A 25,898-nucleotide genomic window follows, 5' to 3' on the forward strand; every position below is an offset into this window, starting at 1 on the left:
CCATTGTTCCTCTAGCAGGCCAATATTGTCAAATACTGTTAAATATCAATGATTACGTGAGCATGCTTTTTCCCTGATAGTGTTAAGTACTGCTTTGTGTGAAATGGTAATGTTTGCTGGGCTTCAGTGGTATCCTGATAGATAATGAACAGAGGGTGGCATTTATATCGCAAACCAGTAAAAAAATGGGCATTCAAGAAGAATGTAGCCCATCCTGATTTCAGTTTTCTCCTTTCCATAAATTTTGAGACTTTCATGCGTATAATCAATAATTGACTCCTAGTATCTCCCGGGAGATTTTTTTGTATTACTCTACAGTTTTTTTTCTGGAAGTTGACTGCTTAACTGACTAAATAAAACACATGAGGAGTCTGATGCATTTGCACATATAACTGTTATATACGAACCACATTTATTATGCTGAATTGCTTAGAATTTTTTTTCCCCAAAATCGGGAAGTGTAAAGATTCAAGTACCTGACACAACACGTTTACACTTTTCTTACCTACCTTTCTCCTTATATTATTACAGTCATTCCTATATAAGGAGTAGAAATTTAATCTGACACTTTGAGGGCACTTTGACATGCCTGTAGGGTTATTGTTTGGTAGGTTTTCAGGTCAATAAATGGGAACATGACCATGCTGTAGTGGCATTAATACTGAACTGGCCCTATCTCAGCATTACCAGACTGTTAACCTTTTCAGAAAGCAGAGATACTTGCACCAAAACTGTTCAGCAACAGTAATAAAACAAGAGTTATTGCATGATGAAGGAGCAGTGGAAGGAGGTCACTGGCTTATGACTTCTACATTAGCATCTTCATTGTACACCGGGATATGATGCTGATATCTCTGAGCGTTAAACCTAAGTGGTGAACCATGTAAACTGTTATAGAAACGAAACAAAAGCAAAGCTAAAGGCAACACACTAACTGGTAAAACCACTGTTGTGTATGTCTGAGTAAAGATCCACAGGTAGGATAATCCAGTTTGAGTACTTGTTGAGAGAGTGTGCCTGGTGAACGTGGCTGCATTGTTACTGTGTGTGAGCTGAACTGTGGGATGCTGTGCCAATGCTTTTTAATGACTGAGTAAGCCTAAGTGTTTCTTTTGTCAGCACAGGATGGGAAAGGCTTATTCACAAATTTAAGTGCCGTTATTTTGCGGAGTGTATACGGTTGAGTGTGTGTCAAGTATAGCGTTAATGATATGCTCATGGTAATGTGGACTTTGTTGCATTCTGGTTAGAAGTGTGTCTAAGGATTATACTATATAACATTGCCTCATCTAAGCCAGATACATTTCTGCCAGATTAAACTATAGCGATGTAATAGAGGGATGTGATTCTGCCCATCTCCTCCACTCTTGTGAGACCCCACCTGCAGTATTGTGTCCAGTTCTGGAAGCCTCAACATAAGAAGGATATGGACCTGTTGGAATGGGTCCAGATGAGAGCTATGAATATGATTGGAGGGCTGGAGCACCTCTGCTATGAGGACAGGCTGAGGGAGTTGAGTTTGTTCACCCTGGAGAAGCGAAGGCTCCGGGGAGACTTTGTAGCAGCCTTTCAGTACTTGAAGGTGGCCTACAGGAAAGCTGGGGAGGGGCTTTTTAGAAGGGCATGTAGTGGTAGGATGGGGGGCAATGGGTTTAAATTGGAAAGGGGAAGATTTAGATTAGATATTAGGAAGAAATTATTCATGATGAGGGTGGTGAGGCACTGGAACAGGTTGCCCAGAGAAATTGTGCATGTCCCCTTCCTGGAGGTGTTCAAGGCCAGGCTGGATGGGACCTTAAACAGCCTGGTCTGGTGCAAGGTGTCTCTTCTAGTGGCACAGGGTTGGAACTGGGTGATCTTTAAGGTCTCTTCCAACCCAAACAGCATTCTATGATCTCTTACCTAACGGTTGTTTTTTTTTTTTCCATTTACTTTTATGGAACTTTAACAGTCTGCGTAACAGAGTTTTTCCTTTTTCTTTCAGCTGATGCAGCCCAACAGTTTCAGTATGCGGTGAGAGTTATTGGAAGCAACTTTGCTCCTACTGTTGAACGGGATGAATTTCTTGTAGCAGAGAAAATCAAGAAAGAACGTAAGTGTGTCTTTGTTTCTTTCTTAGAAATAAGAATGGAGGTTCTTCATGAAGTTCTTTGATCAGTTCGTTCCTCTGAAAATGGGACAACTCTGCTTCACAGATAGTTACCTAATCTGTTACTAATGCTAACCCTGGAAATCTCATGATGGAAATCCGATTAATTCCTTAAGTATGTTCCTGAGTTGCAACTTGTATTTGCAACTCTTATTCTTAATGTTCAGCTTAGACCTTCTTTGCTGTCTTTTACTACTTATCTTACTCACTATGAAAAAAACCAATTGATAATGCACTCCTTTAACTTCAATAGTACTCAGACTTTATGACTTCATGGTTCTTTTCAGAAGACTGATATTTTTGTGATGTGCACCTTAGAAATATTGCACTTTGGCACAATTGACTTCATGAGCACCTGTGTAAAACTTGCTGAAGGAGCATCCTGGGAATTGATGGTATTGTTTATACGACTTACCTGATATTTCTTGCCTTTAGTTTCTCTACAAGTTTATCTGCAACCATCCCTTCAAAAGCAAAACATTAGACCCTGACCAGTGTAAGTTATGTTTCAGTTAACAATCCATTGTGCTGTGTGCTGCTCCAAGTCATGTGTTGCACTGCCTGAATCTGATAGGGATTGCATTCTTGAAAATCCAAATACTGCTTTCAGCAGATGGTCTGCTCTATAGTAGAATGTCCAGAAACAGTTACTTGAAGTATGCCACTTAAATTAAAGCTTTATATTTAAGCTTTGAACACGCAGTCAGGGAGATAAATTAGGTTAACTGAAGTCAGTGGTTGTAACTGCTTTAAAATACATGTGTATCTTTTGCTAATGCAGAGCCTCAGTGGTTTGCTGATAGGCAAATAAGCCAATCAGAATTTCTCTAGATGCATTTCCAAAACACTGTAATCTGAACTGTAGACTTTCTGTGTGACAAATTACTACATTCTTTGGCTACTACTAGTCAGCACAGCATATATTCTTTGGACCTATAGCTAGGAGTCCTGAAGAGGGCTCTCTCCCTTATCTTCCTTCTCCCCAACTTGAGCTGGTAGGCTCATGTTAGTGGTCACATAACAAATGACTGGATATATCCTTCTAACTTAACATTTATTTTGTAGTTACTATGCATGAAGTGACTTATTTGGCAAAATGTACATAGCAGGGTCTTTTGATGCTAATTAATGTTTCAAACATCTAACAGCAACTTTTTTAATTATTTAGGTTTCTTCAGTTGTTTTTGTACTTTTTTTAACATGGCTTTTTCTTAGTTAACATGGCTTTTCTGAAGGCATCTTAAAGCTTGAAGATGTTTTTCCTGTGAGCAGAGACTTCTGTTACGCAACTGGCAGTAATTGAGACTGTTCTTTTTCCTAATATATTCAAGTTATGTGACCTTGTAATTCTGCTTGACTTTGAGCAAGTGGCATTACTACTTTTTTGTTTCTTGCTTTTATTGCCTAAAATAGCAACAATTACACTTAGTTTTGTGAAGGGCTTTGTAGCATTCTTTAACCTGTATCTAGTTTTATTTATTCTTTAGTCTGCCCTTCTGTAGCTTTAGGGAATTAGACTTTGCAGGGGTGCATATTTAGAAGGTATTTTTTTTTAACCTAAGAAAAACAGTTACTTATGTTGCATTGCTTCTGGTGCAAGAATTTCTGGGGCTGGAATGCAGATAACGTGACAATAGGCAAAACTAAGTAAACAGGATGAAACGGGTAAGCATCATTACACTTTCTTGGGTATGTTTTCCAATTTACCACAAATACGTGATTTCAGATATGACTATCATGCTTCTTTCATTTTTTTTTTAACTTTTTTTTTTTAATAGTTGTACGACAAAGAAGGGAAGCAGATGCTGCTTTGTTTTCAGAACTCTACAGAAAACTCGGTTCACAGGTAGTGTAATAAATGTATATAGAGTAAAGAAACTGAAAACACATGTGCATCCTTCTCATGTTATAGAGTTGTTCAGGAGAGTGCTTGGGTCAGTAACTGAGGGAATGGTTGAGTACTGGAACAGATGGCCCAGAGAAGTTGTGGGATCTCTATTCTTTGAGGTAGCTGATGTCCAGTCAGGTTTTGACTATCTCTTCATATTTTGCTGTCCACTCAGATGTTTGAGGTTCTTTTAACCTTCTGTCTTTATTTTTCTGTGCTAGCATCTTGTGTACATGAAAAGATAACATTTGAATAACACCTTCTTTAAAATTCACTCTACCGATTGTTATTCAGTCTGCTGTTAGATTTGTTACTAATGGCGCACAGTTACTTACTTTCCCTGTGAGCTTCGGGATGGTCATAGATGGAATATACGTGTTCTGAATCAATGAGGCTTTTTCGTTCTCTAGCAAGTCTCTTGAAAGCACCTCGGAGATATAAAAAAACTTGTGTGTATCTGTTTTAACTTCTCTTCATAGTAATGGATGAAACAAGAAGGAGGTCAGTGCTTATTTTAGAGGCAGCTTGCCAGCTAACAAACCCTGCCTCTTGAGGCACTCAAGACTTATTCTGTCCTGGCCAGTAGAAGTGTTATTGTTGCTGTTCCTTCTTCACAAGTTGTTAATGAGCTACTGGATTAGTTATTTGCAACTGATGCAATACCTCTACTTTTTGCTTGCTGTTGAGATCAAAGCAGAAGATAATAAACTTCTGTTCTACGTTATAAGGTAGAGTGTATCCTTCTGCTTTTCTAATATAGAGCTTCTGTAGGTTTAGTTGGTGGACTCTGTCCTAAAGAAAGAAACGTTCTACGGCCAAAATGCTTATCTGATGTAGCATATACACACAATACATAATTTGCACAAGCCTAGGAAAAAATGGAAAGAGGTAAGAATGAAAACATGTTTTAAAAAGATAATTTCTAAGTGACCTTTTTGCGAGACTGATAGTATTGAATTATATTGCTTCTTAAGGGATGAAATCTTTGTTGAATCTTGGTTTGACTAAAGTTTCCTTTGTATTCAACATTGCTTAGCGTTCCAGACCATAGCCTTATCAACACTGTGAGGGAACTTGTATGAGTTTTTGATTTACTCCACTGCTTAATCTCCGTTATGAGCTTCTCTGTCCTTGATCAATTCAGATTCAAGTGTTGGTGTTGCAGAACTATGGAATAACACATCTAGGAACATATGAATATCTGAAATAAAACATAATAATACTTGATGTAACTCTTCTTTTCAAAATACTTTTTTTGTAGATTAGGCTTTTGCATTAGTTTGTCTTCTGCTGTTAAGCTTTCTGCTGAGATCTGAAGCTACTGAGAGTGTTATTTAACAGTCTTTAACTGTCCATTTGTCTGTTTGCTAGAGACTGTTACATGCATTAAGTTTCATGCTCAAGGAGAGTGAAGGGGAAAGTGGCAAAAAGACAGTTCTTTACTTGTACCAAAAGTTTTCCTTCTTCACCTTTGGGTTAGAGTTGGATCCACATCCAGGGCATTTTAAATAATGAGAATGAGTGAGAATGCTGGTAGAAGTTTTACTCTGTATAATACCTCTTTCTTGGCTTTGATTTTTAAACTGAGTGCCCCTGCTGATCTGGGAGCGGGTGACAGTTCATGATTTGAACACAGTGGAGAAAATTAATAAAATTAGCAATACAGAGGCTGCGCTGCACATTCCCAGTTTACTCAAGAACATGGCTCTGAGTTGGTTTTGTTTATATGGAAAATTGATTTATACGTGTACATGTTAGTATGCTGGATTAAAAAAACTCTTGTCTCTATTATTTTTAAAGGGAATTTTGAAGAACAAATGGTCAATACTCTACCTCCTGCTTAGCCTTAGTGAAGATCCACGTAAGCAGCCTAACAAGGTAGGTGAGGAGACCTTTGTTACTTCGGAGGAGTGGTAAATGTGTAACACTTATTTTAGATGTCAGTAAGAATTACTCTCCAGACTCAACCAATGCCTCAGGTTGTGTTTGTGGTGGTTGTACATGAGGCTGAAAGGAGGAACAAGCTTGACACAAATGGCTGCAATTTTCCTGTATAATCTTTTTATACTAAATAAATGTAAAATTACAAGCTGTCCGATATTTGTAGCTGAAGTTGTGACTTTTCTTAGATTAGTGTGAATTTTATTTGCTCTCTGTTCAGTGGTGTAATGTCTGCTTACATGCTAGTGAATTTGAAAAGGAGTAGGGAGAGCGAAATTCCTCCTTTGGCTGCAGCTCTGCTTCACCGGAGTGTTTTTTGCAGCTATTGCTACTGACAATTCCCAGACAAAAATAAGCCGTATTGGCAAAAGTACTTTTGCTCATTGTAAGGGACTTGCTTTTCTGACGTTACAACTGGAACAACAAATTTTTCTTTGCATAAACATAATCTCCAGTTATTTTTTGCGTTCTTGAATATTATACTTGTGTTAATGAAAAACATGAAGCAACTCACAAATCTTTTCTTTTGCTTCACAAATCCTCTCTTTTTCAGGTATCAAGTTATGCCACGCTTTTTGCTCAAGCATTGCCACGGGATGCTCACTCAACCCCTTATTACTATGCCAGGCCACAGAGCCTTCCCTTGAATTACCAGGACCGCGGTGCTCAATCTGCCCAGAGTTCTGGCAGCATGGGAAGCAGTGGGATCAGCAGCATCAGCCTGTATGCCCTGAACGGGCCAACGCCAACTCCACAATCACTCCTCCCAGGGTAGGTTGAACTGTTTTGTCTTACAAATAAGTTTAGGGAGGACTAGCGATCATATAAACTTTTTTGGCAATTTTATTTTTCCTTCTTTTCCTTTCCTCTACCTGTCCCATTTGTGGGCCATTGGAAATTCCACTGTGGGTGCATAGGAACTGAATTCCTTAGATGAATAGTTCTGAGTATCAGGTGCTGTCATATGACGATACGAAGCCGTGAATGGCTGGCTAAGTGTATCCATTCTTAAATTTCATCTTAGCTATCTGCTAAACACCTGATGTTTTACTGGATCCATTCTTTTGGATTCTAATGCCAAGTCCTTTTCCAAATTTCTCAATTCTCTGAAACCGTTTAAAAATGGTCTTTATCTTTCTTCTGTAAACATGTTGGATTTAGAGTCCTCACACAAGTTTCTTCTACAAAGCATTCCTCAGCCATTGTCAAATTAGTAGACTTAACATGTGTTCTTTGGAGGTAAAATGAACATGTTTATAATCTGTGAGAGGGTGGTGTTCAGCTGTCATTGAGGAGATTATTAGGAGACACTTTGAGGGACCTAGAGAAGAAAAGGCTCAGGGGATTGTACCCTTGATGTTTTACCTGACCATGGGAGTAGAGAAGACTGAGCTAGACTTTTCTTGGTAGTCCTCAGGGAGAGGAAAAAAGGTAATTGGTAAAACTTGTAAGACTGGAGATCACAGTTAGAAATAAGGGGAAAAAACTTCTTTTGCGGTGTGGTGAGATGTGTTTGGGGGCAGGGGCCATATTGTGAAACATTGAAATGGGTTGCCCAGAGGTGTTGTGTCTTCTCTGTGCCTGAAAATATTCAAAACATGGTGGGACCATGCACCTTCTGTAGTTAACCTTGCTTTTAGTAGGAGGGTTGGATGTGGTGGTCTCCAAAGGTCCCTTCCAACCTCAGCCGTTATGTAATCCTGATAAAATGCAGGAAGGCATGTCAGTGAGGTTATTTTGTGTATCTCCATGCTTCAAAATGTCAGCAGGAGCTAACCTGTTCCAAACATATTCTTTGCCTTACCTGTTCAGGATTTCAGCAATTTTACTGCTCTCTTCTGTCATTGTAATCTGTGAGCTGGGCAACCCAAATTAGGTCTTTCTGTGAGCTTCACTCCTCCTGACCTTTTCTTTATACACATTTCCCTTTGTTTCTAGAGTACGTTCTTCTTGAAGTGTAGCAGCCTAAATTCAAAGTTTTGCTCTAGCTGAAGCATTAAAAATGCTAAGCACACAGAGTTGCTCTGTATTGTGAGCTGTGTTCTTGTTCACCAGCTAAAATTATATAAGCACGATGTGTGAACATCCCATGAGTTATAATGTGGCTGTTAAGGGAGGAAAGGTGTTTCTCAACCTTTTTTACGTGGACATTTGTGTTGCAGTCTTGTTCCATCTGTCCCTATAACTGTATTTCCACAGTTTTGTGGAATTAGTTAAAAAAAAATATGTGCATTTCCAAATGTTTACATTCAGTTGGAGGAGGAGTGGTCAGCAGCAAAAATCTGCTACAAGTATTTTCAACGTATTTTCATTATCATGACACAGAAATAATCAGAAAATTAATTTGTCATCTTAACATTTTTCACATTTAAGACTATTTTTGTGAAAAGAATTGATAAGTTTGAGAGAGAGGAAAATTGGAGCTTGTCTAAATGCTCCCTCCTTGATCACGTCTTCAGGCACTTGATACAAACTGTCCCAAATGGTAGAGTAGCAGTAAAGTAAACTTTCTCCTCTTTCTCTACTTTCCTTTAGTTGTTTGACACGTAACTACAGTTTCAAATAATAAGAAAACTTAAATATTTGTTGCTTATTATGACTGTTGCTTATTATTATTATGGTTGACTTCACTTTTAACCCATTTCAGCGTATCTGCACAGTTCAGTACGAAGAAAGTCAATCCTTGATATGAAATTTTGTCAAATTCTTTCCTTCTTTCTTTTCTACAGTTTTTTTTAAGTGCAGGCTTATAGGAAGTAATACACTGCTTGTACGTTCTGTGCACTTTCTTAAGATTTTTTTGTTAAGAAAGAAAAGCAAACAAAACTTCCACAAAAAAACCAAACTTCAGTTTGATACATTTTCCAAAATTTTCATACCCCAAAACAGGTGAATGGGTATAGAATCCAAGTTTTTAAAGATGTTTCTTCCTTTTGTCCTTTTAGACAATCCTATCAAGCTCCAGGTGTTGGAGATTGCCTCCGTCAGCAATTAGGGTCACGTCTTGCATGGACTCTAACTACAAGCCAGCCTTCTTTACAAAGCACTACCTCAAAAGGCTTTCCAAATGCTGTATCCCGCGGTGTGCCGAGATCAAGGCGAGAAGGGGATACGAGTGGTAAGCTAATGTGCATTTGTTAATAGTGGTAAAAAGAGGTTATCTATATTATCCATTATTTTTTAATGATTTTGTTATAGTTTTACTGCATGTTGCTTTTTTTTGAGGAGTGTTTTGCTGTAATATGTTTGATAGAAGGATCGAAGTAAATGTGCAAGACTAGTATGTTTGGCCACAGTCTCTTTTGCTTGTTGTTAACTTCTTTTTGCAGTGATAGGTTTAATAATGTGTTCTGGTCCTCTTAAAAGACTGACTTTGTTGCAGTGTTTGTCATGTTTGAGTGGTTGTGGTTTGTGAGTAGTGGTCATTCTTGTGATGATCAAAATGTGCTATTGCTTTTAGAAAGTCAGAAAGAGAGCTTGATGAATAGAACTTACTGGAATAGACTCATCCATTTGTGGTTATCTTTTAAAACCTGGAAATGTGCACTGGAATATAGAGCTTTTAAGACTACCTTTTTTACTTAAATTAGCACACTGTTTATGGTGGTTGTATTTAGAGAAATCGACATAAAATCTTGTCAATAAAATAAAATGTAGATAAATATCACTAATTTCTTTGATTAAGTGGCTCTAAACTTGAGACTGATGCCTGTTCTGCATTTAGATGAGTTTAAGGAGAAATTGTTTAGCATATGATCTGTGTGGCAATTGTGTTAAGTTTCAGCCCACTCTAGTTTTACTGTAAAAATGGGAAACACTTCTGACTAAGAGAGTTAATGCAGTGCTGTTACTCTCTGGCAAAGAAAGATAAGAGATGTGGGGTTTGGTTTTGTTTGTTTTGGTTTTTTTATTATTCAATTAATCCTATCTAAAGAAGCATGGATAGTCGGAAGCTAAACTGTTGTCTGTCTGTCAAGCCTTGTAGCTTAGAGTAACAGTGCACAAAGCAACAGCTTATAGACCAGAGTTGTACTGGTGTGTCTGAGAGCAGCATTTGGCACTTAGAACCTTATTAACAATACCAGTCATGTGCAAAAGGACACACATATACTCATGTATTTAGAATTGTACATTTTTTTTATATACATGATAGATTTAATATAGAGAGATATAGGTGCTGTCAAATTTGGGAGAAGCATGTTGTAGCATCTCAAGTTCTGCATAGTTGTTGAAATGGTTCCATTCTTGATATGTTAAATGGAATTACAAAACCAGATAGCACTTCTTCACCCAGAAAAGGCGGAACAAGTTGTGGTGTCCTGTACAGCACCTTCTGCAATCTTTTGTTTCTTTTAAATCAATAAATATCCTAAATCTTGAACCTAATCTAACTTCTGACTAGAGGTGTGAGCCAGAAGCAAACTGTGTGCTGCAATAGCTTTACTAAATCAAAGGTATAGCTGTCTTCAGAATCAGTATTTATACTTTTCTGTTTGCTAGCTCTGTAGTTGTTACGTCGCTGGCAGTCTGGTTTTGATCAGTCTTTTCACCGAACACTGACATATCTGATTGAAAGCCAATTTTAAACAAGAAGCTCTTTCTTCTGGATTAACTCTATTGTTTTCCTAACTGAATGTGGAATAGATTATTCTGTAAGTCCTATTTAGCAGCTTCAGCTGTTTGACTGAAGAAAGATAAAGTTATTATGATGCTTGCCTCAGAACTTGCCCAGGTGACTGAATCGTAAAACAAGTTTAAGAACTGGCTCAAGTATTGGTTAAATATAATTTGCCCTGTGTCATACAAGCTGACCTGCTCTGAGGTAATCCCAGGTATCAGTAGAGGTGGGTAAAGGAATTCTTGGCTTTTCTTTCAGGTTGTCAAGAGGACTTAAAACATTTCTTTACAGGTTATAAACATAGGCTCTATCTTTTTTTTTTTGGCTATACATCTAAATAGCTTTTTGAAGTTGTAATCAAAGCTAATTTTCCCAACAAATCTAAATACTATGTTTGCTTTTTTCCTTCTTTCTAGGCTCTGTTGAAATAACCGAAGCAAATCTTGTAAGAGATGTTCTGTATGTCTTCCAGGGAATAGATGGCAAAAACATCAAAATGTGCAATTCTGAAAATTGCTATAAAGTGGAAGGAAAGGTATAGTATGGTGAATTGTGTTTCATATATAAGCAGAGAGGTATGTAGGGGAAAAATAATTGTGAAAAATCTATAAACAATTTGAAATATTTAAGCATTTACTTCCTCACCAAGCTACTTTGTGGTTTTTTTTAGTATAACAGAATAGTTTTAACAGCACTAATATAAAATTGATTGAGTAGATTAGGTCCCAGAAAAATTGTAGGATTTCATGAGATCTGAATAGACTCCCAGCTGTTAAGCCAGTACAATAACTCTGAAGTTATCAGTTTGAGGATTTTTGTCATCATTTCCCCTTTCTAATGTATAGGAATGAACATAAAGCAGATGCAGGACTTTGACCACATTGTTATTGGGTTAAACTTAACACCCAAACATCTGGAATGAATGGTAGCCACTTGATGTTATGGTTGTGATTACAGTTTATAAGTGATCAGATAAGATAATTTAGATCAACCAAGAAAGGACTGAAGACAAAACCAAGGGGGTGCTTTCGACTCCTATTGCTGATAGAAAATCCAGATGATGTGAATTTGAAGGAAAATGTTAAGTAGGGAGCAGAGGGACAAGAGGGAAGCCCTAAGAAGAGAGACCTTTCTTTAAGGTGTTGAGATGTTAAGCAGATTTACAACGTGGAAAAAAACCACGTGGAAAGACAGTGCTTCTGATTTTCATTTGTATTAAGGACTTTATACTGTGACAATATGGCATAGTCCTAAAACGGTGTGGAACTTATCTTGAGCTAATTTCATGTGCCAAGAGCACAATAGACTTCTTAATGTTGATGGTAACTGAAAAAATTTCTCCTTCTCTTTCGTAGTAACAGCAAAAAGTGAAATGTCTTAACTGTTTCCCCTGTTGCTTTACAATGAAATTTAGGGCTGCTTAGTTGAGGGGGGGAAATTGAGAACTTAAATCTTGTTAAATCAATTAAAACTTAATAATAAACTGTTTCTTAGGCTTGTCATCTTCTGTATGTGTAGATGCTGCAAGGTTTGTAATTTCCCTACCCCTGCAATGAGTTAATTATGTTCCATACATGCTAGATCATATATGACAAAGAAAAAGTGGCGTAATAGATTTTCCTAGAGGAATGTAGAGAAAACTTAATCAGTGATTGCAAAATTGACACTATGGTATTCGTGAGTTTTCTATGTAGTTGTAGCTTGAGTTCTTAATTCTGTTAATACCAGGAGTTTGATTATTCAGATTTTGTGGTCAATAATGCTTTTTCCTAAGAACTTTGTCTTCAGTTATTTTTTTTAAGTCAGTTGTCTTCTAACCTTCCTGATTGGCACTTGTACTTGGCTACTGGACGCAGTGAAGATGAAATTATTTGACTGACCAGAGCTGCATCTGGAGCTTTCTCTGGTGAAAAAGGAGGACCAAGATCATACCTCCTTTAGCTGTGTTGACTGCATGTTAGGCAAAGTAATTGTCAAAGCATGTAGTTTTCCCTCAGCTGCACAAAGAAAACTGTCATTGTACATAGTCTGTTTTTTCTAGAAAGAAACACACTTTCTAAGCTTTTATTTTTGCATGTATGTTTTCTAATGTCAGTGTTAATATTAGATCTGTTGGTGACATTCAGCACTGCATAAGCTGGCAGCTTTTGATTTGATCTAGGAGATACAAATGTAATAACACTAAGTGAATTTCACTTGTTCCTCATTTGATTCTAGTGACTGTGTATTGTACTTAATGCTTGCCAAGCACTCTAATTGTGGAATTCAAAATAGTTCTTATGTCATTGCTTTGGTTTCAGCTGTGGCCAGAGTTTCTAACTGTGCCATATTATGCTTGTTGGGGCTAGAATTTATCCTACAGGTGGTGTTCAAGAAGCTAAAGCTGTATCTCTGTAGCTAAACAAGAGGGTCAGGGCCTGAACACTGGTCTTAACAGCCAAATGCTGCTGCCTGGCCAAGGCCCGTGCTGCTGTGGCCAACACACTCAGCAGGTGATTTTACTTTTGGCAAATCCCTGCAGTGCTAACGAAAAGCCTTAATGAGTGAGCTTGATCTCCAGTTCTTTTAGCAATCTGTTTGTCTTGTTAGTGCACTCCCTTGCTTTAGATTGGACTGCTCCATCTAGCTCCCCAAGTCAGTGTTGTCCCTGGAGGTGGGACAGACTCAGTCCCTGTGGGTAGAAGTCACTCCCTGCGTCTAGGCGTAATGTATCGGTTGGATTGCTTGTTTTGCTTTGTCTAGTAAAATTCTGAAAACTTGGTTATGGCATTCTTGGGTAACGGGATGAAATGTGATAAATGCACCTCTCAATTTAAAGGAAGAAATGTACTGATTGAGATGAAAGAAGTAGTAGTTAAATAGTGTGTTGGGACTAAGGCAGATCTGCAAGGTGAAATAAGATACCTGGTATAAGAAAAGTAGAAATAGACTGGAAGACCTCAGAGGGACAAATGATTAAATAGCTTATAAAAGCTGTTACTGGTGGATTGGACTTAAATGTGGAATTAGGATTCTGTAAGTTTTAGTTCCTGATACCTGCTCTAACATTGGGTCGTTTTATCTTCTATTAAAGGATATTTTCGCATGTAATAGTAATTAATTATTTTCTCTAGGTTTCTTCATTAGTTTCAGTCATTGACTCCTCTTCTGAAGGTCTAGTATTTTCAGTCTTGCTCATTATCAGGATGAGATAAAGTGTGATTCTACATCATAAGATTTCAGATTTCTTCTTCTCTTCTGAAGAGCTTTTTGTCACTGCTGTAATTTCCTAATGTAAAAAGAATGTATGAATACATTTCCAAAGGGAAGGGTCACAAAGTTGGCAGTAGTTAGTTGCTGCTGCCTTTCAATGCTTATGTCTATAAATTTAATTCTAATTAAGTTAATTGCTTTTTTGGCACTATCTCTGCTGGAGAATGCAAAATAATTTTTTCCGGAACTGGCTCATTTTATGAGATAGAGGCTTTCATGAAGAAATAAGTATTGGTGTGGTAGCTTTAACTTAATTGGAACTTATTTCTGTTAACTTTGTAGGTGAGCTTGTCCAGATCTCTCAGAGATACTACAAGTAGACTTGCAGAGCTGGGATGGCTACATAATAAAATAAGAAAATACACAGACCAGAGGAGTTTGGATCGTGCGTTTGGACTTGTGGGACAGGTAGGTTAGCTAAAAAATCAGGTTTGCTACAATATTTTGGTCTTGTTTCTCTTAGAAACTACTGAGTAAAATGCAGTGCTAGGTTGGTGCGTAAACTTTGGAGCTTGGATCATTCATCTTTGATTTACTCCTTTTTATCAACTGCTTGTTCTGGTGTGGGTCACAGTCTGAAGGCAAGAGAAAGGCATTTGCTTTTCGCAAGCAAGAGCTCGTTGTAAGGAGTTGCCCCCATCATTTGTAGCTGGAAAGTCTCATGCATAGACTCTTTTCTTAATCTCCATTTTTAACAATTCATTTTTGAAATACTCATGCATATTTGTAAACAAAAACATTGCTTAAATGTGATGGTGGCATCCTAGATCTAATTAATCAATTCAGTTGTTACACTGACCTATGCAGGAGACTTTCTTGTCAGCTAATGTTGATGTGTTAATACTGCACTAACTTACATAAAATGCAAATACCCCATTATCTTCTGCCCTTTCTTTTGAATGCAGCATCAAAAGAATATTCGTTTTTGTTTTTATAGGTTTCATCATCATGATTTATAGTCTACAGTAACTTCACAGCTGCTGTAATACCCAAAACCACATTTACTGCTAAGGCATTCCTGTTTCCTCTCACTTGCTCCCTCTGTAAAACTGGATATTATCCCTTCTGACTCGACAGAAATGTTATCCTTGCCTCTAGCCATAACATCCTACCTAATCTGCCAAGAAATTGAAGTGCTTCTCCCTTCAATCTAATTTTTCTTAAGAGGTCAGTAGAGATGCTGTAGCGCTTCCTACTTTTCTAACGTTTTGTTCTGTTCCCTTCTGTCTCTTACTCTAAGTAACGCTTTTAGTTACATATAAATAATTATTTTTCTAGTGATCCGATGCTGATTTCCATGTTTTATATGGTAGTGCTACTGTATATGAATTTTCTTCAGGCTCTCCCCATTATATATACCTGGGTGAAGTTCCTTATTCCTTATCTAGTAGCTTTCTGCTTATGCTTATTTGTACGGTCTCTGGCTTTAACCTTCAAGTTTACAGCAAGGGGAGAACTTCAGTTCTTCAGTGAATTTACATGCGCAATGTCTTATATGCAGGCTTCAAATCTTGTGCAGAAGGCTGTGCAGTTAGTTAGCTGAATCTGCATAGCTTTAGTGCTGTTAATTTTGCTGGAGGCAATCACTCCTATATATTACTAGGACATAACTGTACAAATAAAAATATATATTCTACTCCTGCTGTCAGTATCTGGGCAAAAAGGGTGTGTACTGCTGCTCTTTTATGGCTTTTATACCTGACAGTTTCGGGTACTGCACACTGTGCATTAAAAATTTAGCACAAGAGTATGTATGTTCTAAAAAAATCTTTTTCTTAATGTTTTAAATGAATACTTGTGTAAACCCATCTTTAAACCACATGTAGGATAAGATGTCTGTCACCTGTTTTATTATGTTTCTGGTGACTCTTTTTACCATGCAAAATGTCAGATGTTGACCATTACCGGGAGTAGAGGCATAACAGTGTACTACACTTTAAGACTATATTCTTCTACCTCTGCTGCTTAGTAGCTTAAGTTTTACTTTGTCCTCAAAGCAAAAAAGAATTAACAGCAGTGAAATACAACTGGTCCTATATTTTGACATTTTGCCTATTTAGAGCCAGTTGAAGTAGTGGGCATTTTTATTTCTTGTTTCTCTTGAACAAGCGTTCTGTTTCCTTCCTGAATTCTCTTTTTCTCTAGACCTATTCAGAATTCTAGGATAATGTCCAGTTTTTTGCAACAGTTTGGGAAACAAAAATCTGGAGTTTGTAACATAGGAATTTGCACTGGATGTAAATTTTATATTTTAAAGCTTCTCTGAAAAGCTGATCTGTTTAGATCCTACATCATTTCGGCTGTTAAAGCCAGAGGCAATTACTGTTGTCACTTTCCGAGTACATCTATAGTGCCTTTGAATGTTATCTGCTCTGCTCTATATCTTGGCAAGTGCTACTTCAATAGGTTCAAAACTGTACTGAAGAAGCAAGTGAGAAGAAATGTAAAGTGGGGTTGCACATAAGGGGATTTCTTTTTGCCCTTCAGTATCCTCTGGAACAAAATGAATTTCAAATCCCTTTCTAACTTATAACTTTGAGTTGAAGAAAGGAACTCTCTTTGCTTATAAAGGATACAGTGTCAAGATTAATGATATTTTTTTCCCTAGGCTGCTTAGCCTTTAAGCAGGAAAGAAGATTTATTTTCTCCTTGTGCTTGTAGTAATGATTTTTTCGTTGCATGTACTCTAGTGAATAAATATTTTATTTTAAGCTCTTGAGCTCTTTTTGTGTGAGGTTTTCCTTATTTTTCCCAAATTACATTGACTATGATGACTGTAAAAAAGGAGTTGAGGGGAAGGATTGGAGGAATTTCCTATTTTAAGAAAGTCCATTAAAATAGTTATCAAAGTCATAGCTGAGAACTGGTTAAGAAATAATTTTCTGAAGAAGTTTTGTGTAGGCATGGAAATATTTAAAAAAAAACCCCAAAGAAATTCTACAAAAAAACCATCCAAAATGTTAAAGTCCAAAGTTTTCAACTCTGTTCAAAATTAATGAGTCATACTTTTAATTCTGTTCTAGAAAATATGTTGCAGGAATTTTGTTAGTCTGCATGTTAGCTTAAGAACATTACAAAAAAAACCAAAACAAAACTCCAGGACCCCAAACAGTGGAAAACTATCGGTTACTTAACAAATATTTTTTTCAGGAATTCTTTTTAAAATCTCCCTTTATTTATTTTTAAACAACCCAAGTAGCTGTGCTTAGAATTGTTTTACAAAGAGGAATCTTTGCTTTACTTCAGGCCTGTTAATTTCTGCACTTTTTGCAGGTTTCTTGGGATATACTCATTGCTCTTCATTTCTTCCATGGCCAATGAAGAATTGTATATGGCTGTCGATTGATAAAAGGCCAAAAATTTAATGTACTTGATGTAGTAGATCCAGCAGCATTTACTGAGCACATTCTTTTATGAGCATTTTGTTTTCTTGTTCATGTCTTGTCTATACTGTAATATAATGCTGGTAGCCTAACTTCTGCTCTGTTATTAGAGACCTTCCTGAAATTGGAACTCTGATTTTACTGCATACTTCATTTTACATGATTATTAAAGAAAATTTTTTTCTGTGTCATGTTATGATTTGCACATCCCTATAGCATATTAGATGTCTTTATTGAGATGATATTTCTATTTGGAGATTTACACTTGTTATAGTTCAATTAAACAGCAAGAAACGAAGTCACTTGACAACGTGTCTGTAGTCTTGGAAGAGGTCTGTACATCTCTTAAGGAAGCACTTGTATAATGGCCAGTTTTCTAAGGGTTAATTTTTGTGTTGAAACTTGTAGCTTGATTCATTTTAGGAAATTTCTAAGTACCTTCGTAGTGTGGTGATAGGATAAGAGTTATTACAGAACTGCAGGACTGTTCCTGATTTTGTTTTTAATTTTTCTCCTCTTTCTCTTCCAGAGTTTTTGTGCAGCCTTACATCAAGAACTTAAAGAATACTACCGGCTTCTTTCTGTTTTACATTCTCAGGTAAGTTACATGGTTCTATTTAACTTCCTTATTTTGCTTTGTTACCTGAATATCTCCTAAAAGTTATACTTGGGTATCCCTTTAGAAAGGGAAGTATCTACAGTGGTTTCTATTGACAGTGGACACAATTCTCTGTAACTTATAAATTTCTTAAGTCTTTGGATGCATGCAGCAATTAATATTTTTCTCTTAGAAACTCACTGCTGTTTGTGTTACGTAAACAAGGAATATAATGTGTATTTCTAAACTTCTATCCTTTTTTTAATCCTTTTTGTCAATTTCATCTTGTGTGAGATCTTTACCATTCAGATCCCAAAGAGCATGACACGTCTTTGAAGGGAGAAAAATCTTTCTCTATTTCATGATTTGGCAGCTAGAAACAAGAGTTTCAACTTTCTGTTCTGCCTGAGGCAGTTAATGCATTTTCCATGTCTCTTCTGTTGTATTGAAAGAGTAAGATGTTTCAGTGTTTTATTACTTTTCATTGATGTATAGATCACTTCAGTGCTGATAATCTTGCTGCTTATCCAGAAATATTTACAGATGTGCGCATCTAGATGCTACCTCTAAAATAAAAATCAGATTTTTTTCAGCTTAGTTTTTTTATATGGGACTTTCAAGGAGTTCATTATTTGTAGTCAAGAAAAAATTATTCTGAGAATTCACCTAAAGTTAAATTAAAATACCCTTTAAAATTCAGGTTTTTTTAAAAAAAATCTGTGGTTCAAGTCATAGGCCTCTCTAAGCATTTTCAAAGCATCTATTCCTTTTGACTCATTTGCAGTTCTTTATCATTCCTGACTTTTGGAATACCTGTCATGCGTACTTCTTGCCTTTTACTCAGTTGCTCTTTTTGTAATAATTTCCTGCTCTGTCCAAAATACTTTTGCTCTCTTGGTTTGCTGGAGCTTTGTTTTATTCTAACTTCTAAAATTCCTTGACTGTGAGAATATGTATGACTTCTTTGCAATGCAGCTGCTACCTTTCCCACTCCACTAAACCTTTTGAAAGAAGAGATGAGTCTGGTTGTAGGGGAAGCATTTAAGGGGAAAATGAAAAAGTTCCGCTATTGCTTATTTTCAAACTGTGTTTGCCTTTGTGGGAAGCTGACCCTGACCCAAAACCCACCAAACACCCAGCCTCTCACTCACCCCTGTCTCTTGAGGAATGGGGGAAAAATAGAAGGAAGGCAAACAGACAAGTCAGTCAAGTTAGTGACAGTTTAATAGGGAAAGCAAAAGCTGTATGTGGAAGCAAAGCTACACATGGAATTCATTCCCTGCTTCTCAGCAGCAGGCAAACATCCAGCCACTTCTCAGATGCAAATATTTGGCTTTCATTTTCCGTGATGTTATAGATTTGTGGTAGAAACATTGTGGCAGATCTTTCTTATCATAGCTTTAAATGGTTTTTTTTTTATAGTGGTAGCAATTCCTTAATCATGCTGCATACCCAGTTTAAGTTCTGATTGCTTCTTGAGGAAGACATAGAACAGAATTTGTCCCATGATGAACTAAAATAATGTGGCTCTGCAGTAACAGAAATTTTTTCTTACATCCTTCCTTTCCTTTAAACGTTTTTCTTTGCTCTTTTCTGATCATCTGTTTGTCCAGTATTTGCTGTCTTTCTGCTCTCTTTTCCCTTGCTTTTCTCTCCTTTTGCTATTGTTACCTTCCTTTCTTTAACCTTTTTTGTCCTTTGTGCTGTCTGCCCTATTAACCTACTGCTTTTCTCTGTCCTTTCACCTGCACTTGATTCTCTTGTTTCCACATGTATGTCTTCTGGGTTTTGAACCAATGATATAATGCAAGAACATATAATGCTGAGCGTTTCAAGTGCACTAGTAAAAACCTAACTTCAGAACAAAGACCGTTTTGCTCCAGTTTTGCCCTTTTTATCTGTCTTTCTGTTTCTGATTTTATCAGTTGCAATTGGAAGATGATCAGGGTGTGAATTTGGGACTTGAGAGCAGTTTAACGCTTCGCCGTCTTCTAGTCTGGACGTATGATCCTAAAATAAGGTTAAAGACGCTTGCGGCACTTGTTGATCACTGTCAAGGTCTGTTTAACTTAGATTTAAGTTTTCTGGAGAATTTGTGTAACTTTGAGTGGTTGTGCATGCAGTAAGTGGATCTCAGTAACATTACTGTTATGTTTTAGTAATTTTGAGTAGCTATTTCACAAGGTTCTCACTTCTCTTTTAAAGTAAAATGTGACGCGTTATAGTGATTTTTTGATAAGCTTGTGCTACTTGGATTTTTTTTAAAACCTGAGAAATTCTTCAGATTTTAAGTGCATGTGGTTTTCAACTATGAAATTTTAGTTATCATTCAGATAATGTTACACTGTAGAAAACCCCCACTGATGCAGTATGAAATGATTGGCTCAATCTCTTCTCTGTGTATGAATATTACTCTTCCTCTCTCTGAGATGACATATGGGAGTGATTTTCAACTTGTCTGCAGATTCATGTGAAACAATGAAATTACAAATCTGCGAAGAGTGTGTGGCTGTGTTGGCAACCCACAAGAAACAGCTGAGGAGTGGTGTCAGAGTTAGCCAAAACTTTGGCCAGTAACCAACATAAAAGCCGTATTCTTCCTTGAGGGGTATATCAGCTTTGCTGTCTTTGCAAAATAATGGAGATTGTGGCACTTTGGAAGGAATATCTTGAACAAGAAAAGCTTATATCTGTTACGTTGATTATTGAAATTGGTAACAATTTTGAAAAAAAGTGGGCTTTATGAAAAATTTTAAATTACTACCTATGCTGCAGGGAACTTTTAAGCTGTGCAGTGTAACAACAAATGAAATACTAGATCTTTTTTGGGAGTAAAGAGCGGTTTCTTTTCAATGGCAAGGAGACAGGAGATATTGCTTAAAGGGGAGCTATGGAGGGAACTATAAAAAAGAAGGAGGAAAGGTATGTTGTTTGAGTGTCAAGTAGGGGAGAGAAGGAAAACATACTAAGGCTCCTTTAATATTCTTCTGGTGGGGATAGTGGGCAAGAAAAGTATGATGTTAACTTTCATATGTAATCTGATCCTTAGAAATTTGTGCTCCTCAAAGCCACCACAGCGTAGAAAGAACACAGTGTTAGAGAACTGTGCTTAATACTTTGAGATTAATGATTCATGCCTTAAAATCTAGGAATTCCCAGACAACATTAAAAAATGTGCTTTTGCTGCACTTTAGAATTGCTGTTCTGCAAGCTGTGATTGACATATGACTAGTTAAAATCAATGACTGATGAATTTAAGTGTTGTGTGTGTGTATATATATATATATGTATTTCCTTCATATATTTCTGACCCTCTCCCCTATGATCTTACAGGGAGAAAAGGGGGTGAACTTGCCTCAGCAGTTCATGCCTATACTAAAACAGGAGATCCCTACATGCGATCTCTGGTTCAACACATTCTTGGCCTAGTATCCCATCCTGTGCTGAATTTCCTTTATCGCTGGATTTATGATGGAGAGCTGGAGGATACATACCATGAGGTAATGTATGTGCCACAATAAATATTTTCTCTGTTTGTTTACTTTTTGGGAGTAAAACCTGTGGGAAGCTTGGAGAAGAATTTGACAAGTAGACCATGATGGAAATGTGTAACATATAAGTAGGTAATATATACAATAACAGCGTGAAATGTGACTCTTCATGGATTCGATTAGTGTGGTATCCGGAGGTTGCGTTGATGCAGTATGTTGTTTTGAATGAATCGTATCCTGGGTCTGTTCTGTAGAGGCAGAATGGTGGACTGACAATAGATGTTTGCTTCTGAAGAGAGACAGTTATCTCTCTTTTCCTGCTTAATGTAACAATAGTAATGTGTATAGAGTTCTTGCTGACTGTTTAGAATACAAGCCTAGTATTTGAAATAAAATTCAGAATATTCTACCCTGACTACTGTTGGGGTTTTGACCCCAGCCAGCAACTAGGGACATGCAGCCACTTTCATACTCTTCCCTTTTCCCCCCGCCATGGGATGGGAAGGACAACTGATAAAAAAGGAAGTCTCATGAGTTCAGATAAAGACACATTAATAGGAGAAGAAAGGAAGATAAAATAAGGATAAAATAATAATAATGATATATACAAACCAAGTGATGCACAATGAGTTGGTCACTGTCTGATGACTGACACCCATCCCAACGCGGAACAGTAAACCCTGGCCCTGACCAACTTGAGATTTGTGTATTGAGCATGACATTATATGGTATGGAATATCTCTTTGGCCAGCTTGGGTCAGCTGCCTGCCTGTGCTGCCTCCTTGTGCCCCTGCTCACTAGCAGAGCATAGGAACTTGGGAAAGTCGTCTATTTCTTAGCCACAAGTAAAAACATCAGTGTATTATCAACATTCTGCTCATGCTGACTTTGAAACAGGTGGCTGCTGGCAAGAAAATTAACTCTCTTCCAGCTGAACACAAGCATTACCTGAAAAAAAAAGCAACAACTGAAACATGATGTCTTATCAACATTATTCTCATACTAAATCCAAAACATAGCAGCTACTGGGAAGAAAATTAACTCTCTCCCTGCTGAAACCAGGACAATTACCTGCTCTTACTCTGTTACATAAATAACTGGTTTGTCAGATTGGGTGAAAGAGATTTATGGTTCCAGAGCTCCTCTAGAACCTGTACAGAGTTATTTATTCTGTCATGTGTAACAGCCATTTCTAGTAACTGTCAATTTTTTCTTATTGAGAATGCTTTTATGCCTTTTTGAGCTCTTGCAACTCTTTTTTCCGTCTCTAATCAGTAGTCTTGTTAAAGTGACAGGTTTTTTTGTTTGTTTCAAGAAGCCAAATAATCATTTTAAAAAAATGAATTGAGCACTTCTGAGACACATCCGAGTAACTTAATATGAGTTTGAAATATGCTGTCTGAATTCTAAAACTATCCATCTGGGTCAAAATTAAACTGAGTACAAATATCACCCACAGCTGATCTTTACTGACCTGAAAGATTGAGACTTGTGGCAAATGTCTATGAATCTTTATGGCTAGAAGTGTAAAATAGACTTGACTTTTTTTTCCAGCTACTCCTCAGATGTGAGATGTTGTCTTTTTTGGATTTTATATCGTTAATTAGCTTTCGACTGTTTGTTTAAAAATTTAAATGTATGCTGTAAGGGTGTTCTTAATACTGAAAGTGATTGTTGAATGTGGTATACTGAAAACTACAGTTTTTGTGCCATAGACACAGTTTTTGAACAAAGACAATGGGTTATTCTTGGTGGAAATGGTATTTGGAGGCAGTGAAAAAAGTTCTTGTCCAAAAAATCCTTGTTTGGCAGGATGGGGACAGAATCCATCCACAGCCATTTTAACAAAATTAATCAAGTAGTTTTAGTTTCCTACAGATAAAAATATTCTCCTGCATGGAGCTGAAAGGCCTTGGATTTTCATTACCAATTCAGTTGCTGAATTCTTGGGTTTGTTTTGTTTGGGTTTTTTTTTGTTTAGGTGGGTTTTTTTCAGCAATTCTGCATCTGTTAAAATCAAAGGAAATCTGAAGGAGCTTGAGTAAAAATAGGACCAGCAAAATAAAAGCATATTGTACATATGTTCTCAACTTTATCTTCTACTTTAACTATATAACTAATTGCTAGAAAATGCTGTACACCTCTCTATTTCATAGAGGGTATTTTACCGATAGTACCCTTTACCCTGAGGTAGTCAAGGTTTCATAACGTACAGAGGAGATTGAATTACGTGAGCTGTTATTTAACTTTCTTTTTCAGAGTTCATATTGGTCAACATACAGTTAACATATCCATTGCATTCATACATGCAGGACAGTTCTGCATGTATGAATAACATGGTGTGTTTTTAATAGCTTAAAGAGTAACAATATTTTTTACCATTTTCTGAATATGAAAATGAAACTCTTGGGGAGGGAGTTTATGTTCATCTTTTGGTTTTAATATTTATTTCCATCTGCAGTTTTTTGTAGCTTCAGATCCTACAGTAAAAACTGATCGGTTGTGGCATGACAAATACACTTTGAGGAAATCAATGATCCCTTCTTTTATTACAATGGAACAATCGAAAAAGGTATGAAATTAAAAGTTAACCTGCTAATGATTTGTTTGCCATGAGCTGCTACTTAGATTTCCATTAAGAAAACAGAGACAAAATTGAACAATGAATAATGCTGCTAAGAATTTTAGAATTGTTTTCTGAGGAAGGCTATAAGACTGTTTCTCCTTTCCATTCTCAAACTGAAAGTTTCTTTAAGGAGATCTCAAGGGGGAAAAAAGGTTTTTGTTTAAAACCTTTCTGTGTTAGCATTGAAGTTCTGGATTGCTGTGGTTGGGATTGTGAAGGTAAAAGTACAGGAAGATGACAAAATATCCCGTTGTTCTGGTGGCTGTGGGTGGCTGTTTTGTTTAGTGTTTTTCTTTTCTTATGTGCAAATCACTAAAAAAAAAAAATAATCCTTTTTCTTCCCCCCAGGTCCTCCTAATAGGAAAATCCATAAACTTCTTGCATCAAGTTTGTCATGATCAAACTCCATCCACGAAAGTGATTGCTGTGGCAAAATCTGCAGAGTCTTCAAAAGATGGTAGAGTTTTGGTTGACTTCTTCCCTTTGAACTGAGTTCTGCACAATGTGGTTTAGACTGTAAACTGATATTTTTCAGAGTAGGATAGTGGAAAGAGTACAGAAGTCCTGTTTGCCCTCGAATATAGTTGTTTTTAGTGTGTACTAGCATTTTACAAAAGATATATGAAGATGCGTATGTGTAATTTCCTTTTCTTAATTTGATAGGTTTGCTGGATGGTTGTTAATGCCAGATTTCTGAATGAAAACTGGTCTGCCTTCAGCAGAGTTGAAAGGGCTGGGTGAAGGCAGGGGCAGAGATTCTTAAGTACTGCAGTAAGAATTTAGTGCTTGTGACTTCTCAAATATGCTTCATCATACAGTTTTGTAATACTGAATTAATTTGGTGATGAAAAATAGTAAATAATGCTGTATTTGTAAATAAAAGAATGAGCAGTAAAAACAGTGGGACAGTCCCTTCCAACCCCAAGTCTTCTATGATTCTAAAGTGCAATTCATGGACTTGTCTGTCAGATTTTCTTGTTTGACTCTTTCTTGACCCATTTCTGGATTTTGCAATGTCCCAAGATAATTTTTTACAGCTTTAAAAACTTGTTGATGATTTTATGTAAGCAAGCTTTTCAGTAGTCTTACCTGTCAGTTGAGGAGTGAGCATTGCCTATGCATATGCAGAAATGGTGCATTACAGCTACCTGTGTAAACTGGAATTTTCTAGTCTGGGAGATGAAGGGCTGTGGTGAAGTCACTTCCCTAAAGGCAAGGGGGGCAGCTGTAAAGAGAGGAGAAAGGTTGAAGTTTTTTGTCTGCTTGGAATAACAAGATGTTGAGACTGGTCCCTATGTCCTCAGCCATAAGTAGTGCCTTACACATGCTTCCTCCTACTTGAGTGGAGGCCAGCATGTGCAACTTAGCAGCCTTGCCTTAGACAAACTAGGCAACTGCCTGCTCCATGTTGGCTTTGTCAGTGCCCTGAGGCAGTCCTAGGCCCAGTGCCTGTGTCCAGTAGCTGAAGGTATTGGCTTATAACTTTTGGGGTTTGTTTGTTCCCTCTTTTGCTTTGCCTGTTAGGCTTGCAGCACGTTGTGGAAAGGCATTTGCAGGAACAGATCGCTGGGGTGTTATAACTTAGTGTGTTCTATCTGTGAAACCCCTCTTTTAGCTTTTTACTCCTTCTGGAAGTTCATTGTTGTTCCTCTAAAGCTGGTACCACCATGCATGCAGGCAGCCTCACTTGAACCCATCTTTTGAAGATATTAAGTAAGAGGGCAGGATCTGCTGACAAGGAAAGACTAAATGAAAGTCAGAATTGATCAAAAATTCTGACTGCCTTCTACCAATAAGACAAATGCATTTGCATAAATGGATGATTTTCCCTATTTTTTTCCCCAGCAGTGGGAACACTGCTGCATGCTTCTGTACCTGAGCAATGCAAGAATTGCTTTGTCAGACTACACCACAGACCTCTGCCTTGCCCAGAGTGAGCAGAGAACTTGGTG

At 37.2% G+C, this 25,898-nt stretch overlaps 1 protein-coding gene across 1 annotated transcript in view; it reads left to right on the top strand.

The window, feature by feature from the left end:
- TUBGCP3 (tubulin gamma complex component 3) overlaps positions 1-25,898 on the top strand; it is a 51,129-nt gene that overhangs the window by 11,375 nt on the left and 13,856 nt on the right. The window contains exons 2-13 of the mRNA XM_069878152.1: positions 1,985-2,092; positions 3,928-3,995; positions 5,838-5,915; positions 6,532-6,749; positions 8,924-9,096; positions 11,013-11,131; positions 14,131-14,256; positions 17,761-17,829; positions 19,755-19,887; positions 21,163-21,329; positions 23,782-23,892; positions 24,295-24,403. Of these exons, the coding sequence (XP_069734253.1) occupies positions 1,985-2,092; positions 3,928-3,995; positions 5,838-5,915; positions 6,532-6,749; positions 8,924-9,096; positions 11,013-11,131; positions 14,131-14,256; positions 17,761-17,829; positions 19,755-19,887; positions 21,163-21,329; positions 23,782-23,892; positions 24,295-24,403 (1,479 nt within the window). The remainder of the gene's footprint in view (positions 1-1,984; positions 2,093-3,927; positions 3,996-5,837; positions 5,916-6,531; positions 6,750-8,923; positions 9,097-11,012; positions 11,132-14,130; positions 14,257-17,760; positions 17,830-19,754; positions 19,888-21,162; positions 21,330-23,781; positions 23,893-24,294; positions 24,404-25,898) is intronic.

The sequence above is a fragment of the Phaenicophaeus curvirostris genome, chromosome 1 (assembly GCF_032191515.1).
Source record: "Phaenicophaeus curvirostris isolate KB17595 chromosome 1, BPBGC_Pcur_1.0, whole genome shotgun sequence".
NCBI lineage: Eukaryota > Metazoa > Chordata > Aves > Cuculiformes > Cuculidae > Phaenicophaeus > Phaenicophaeus curvirostris.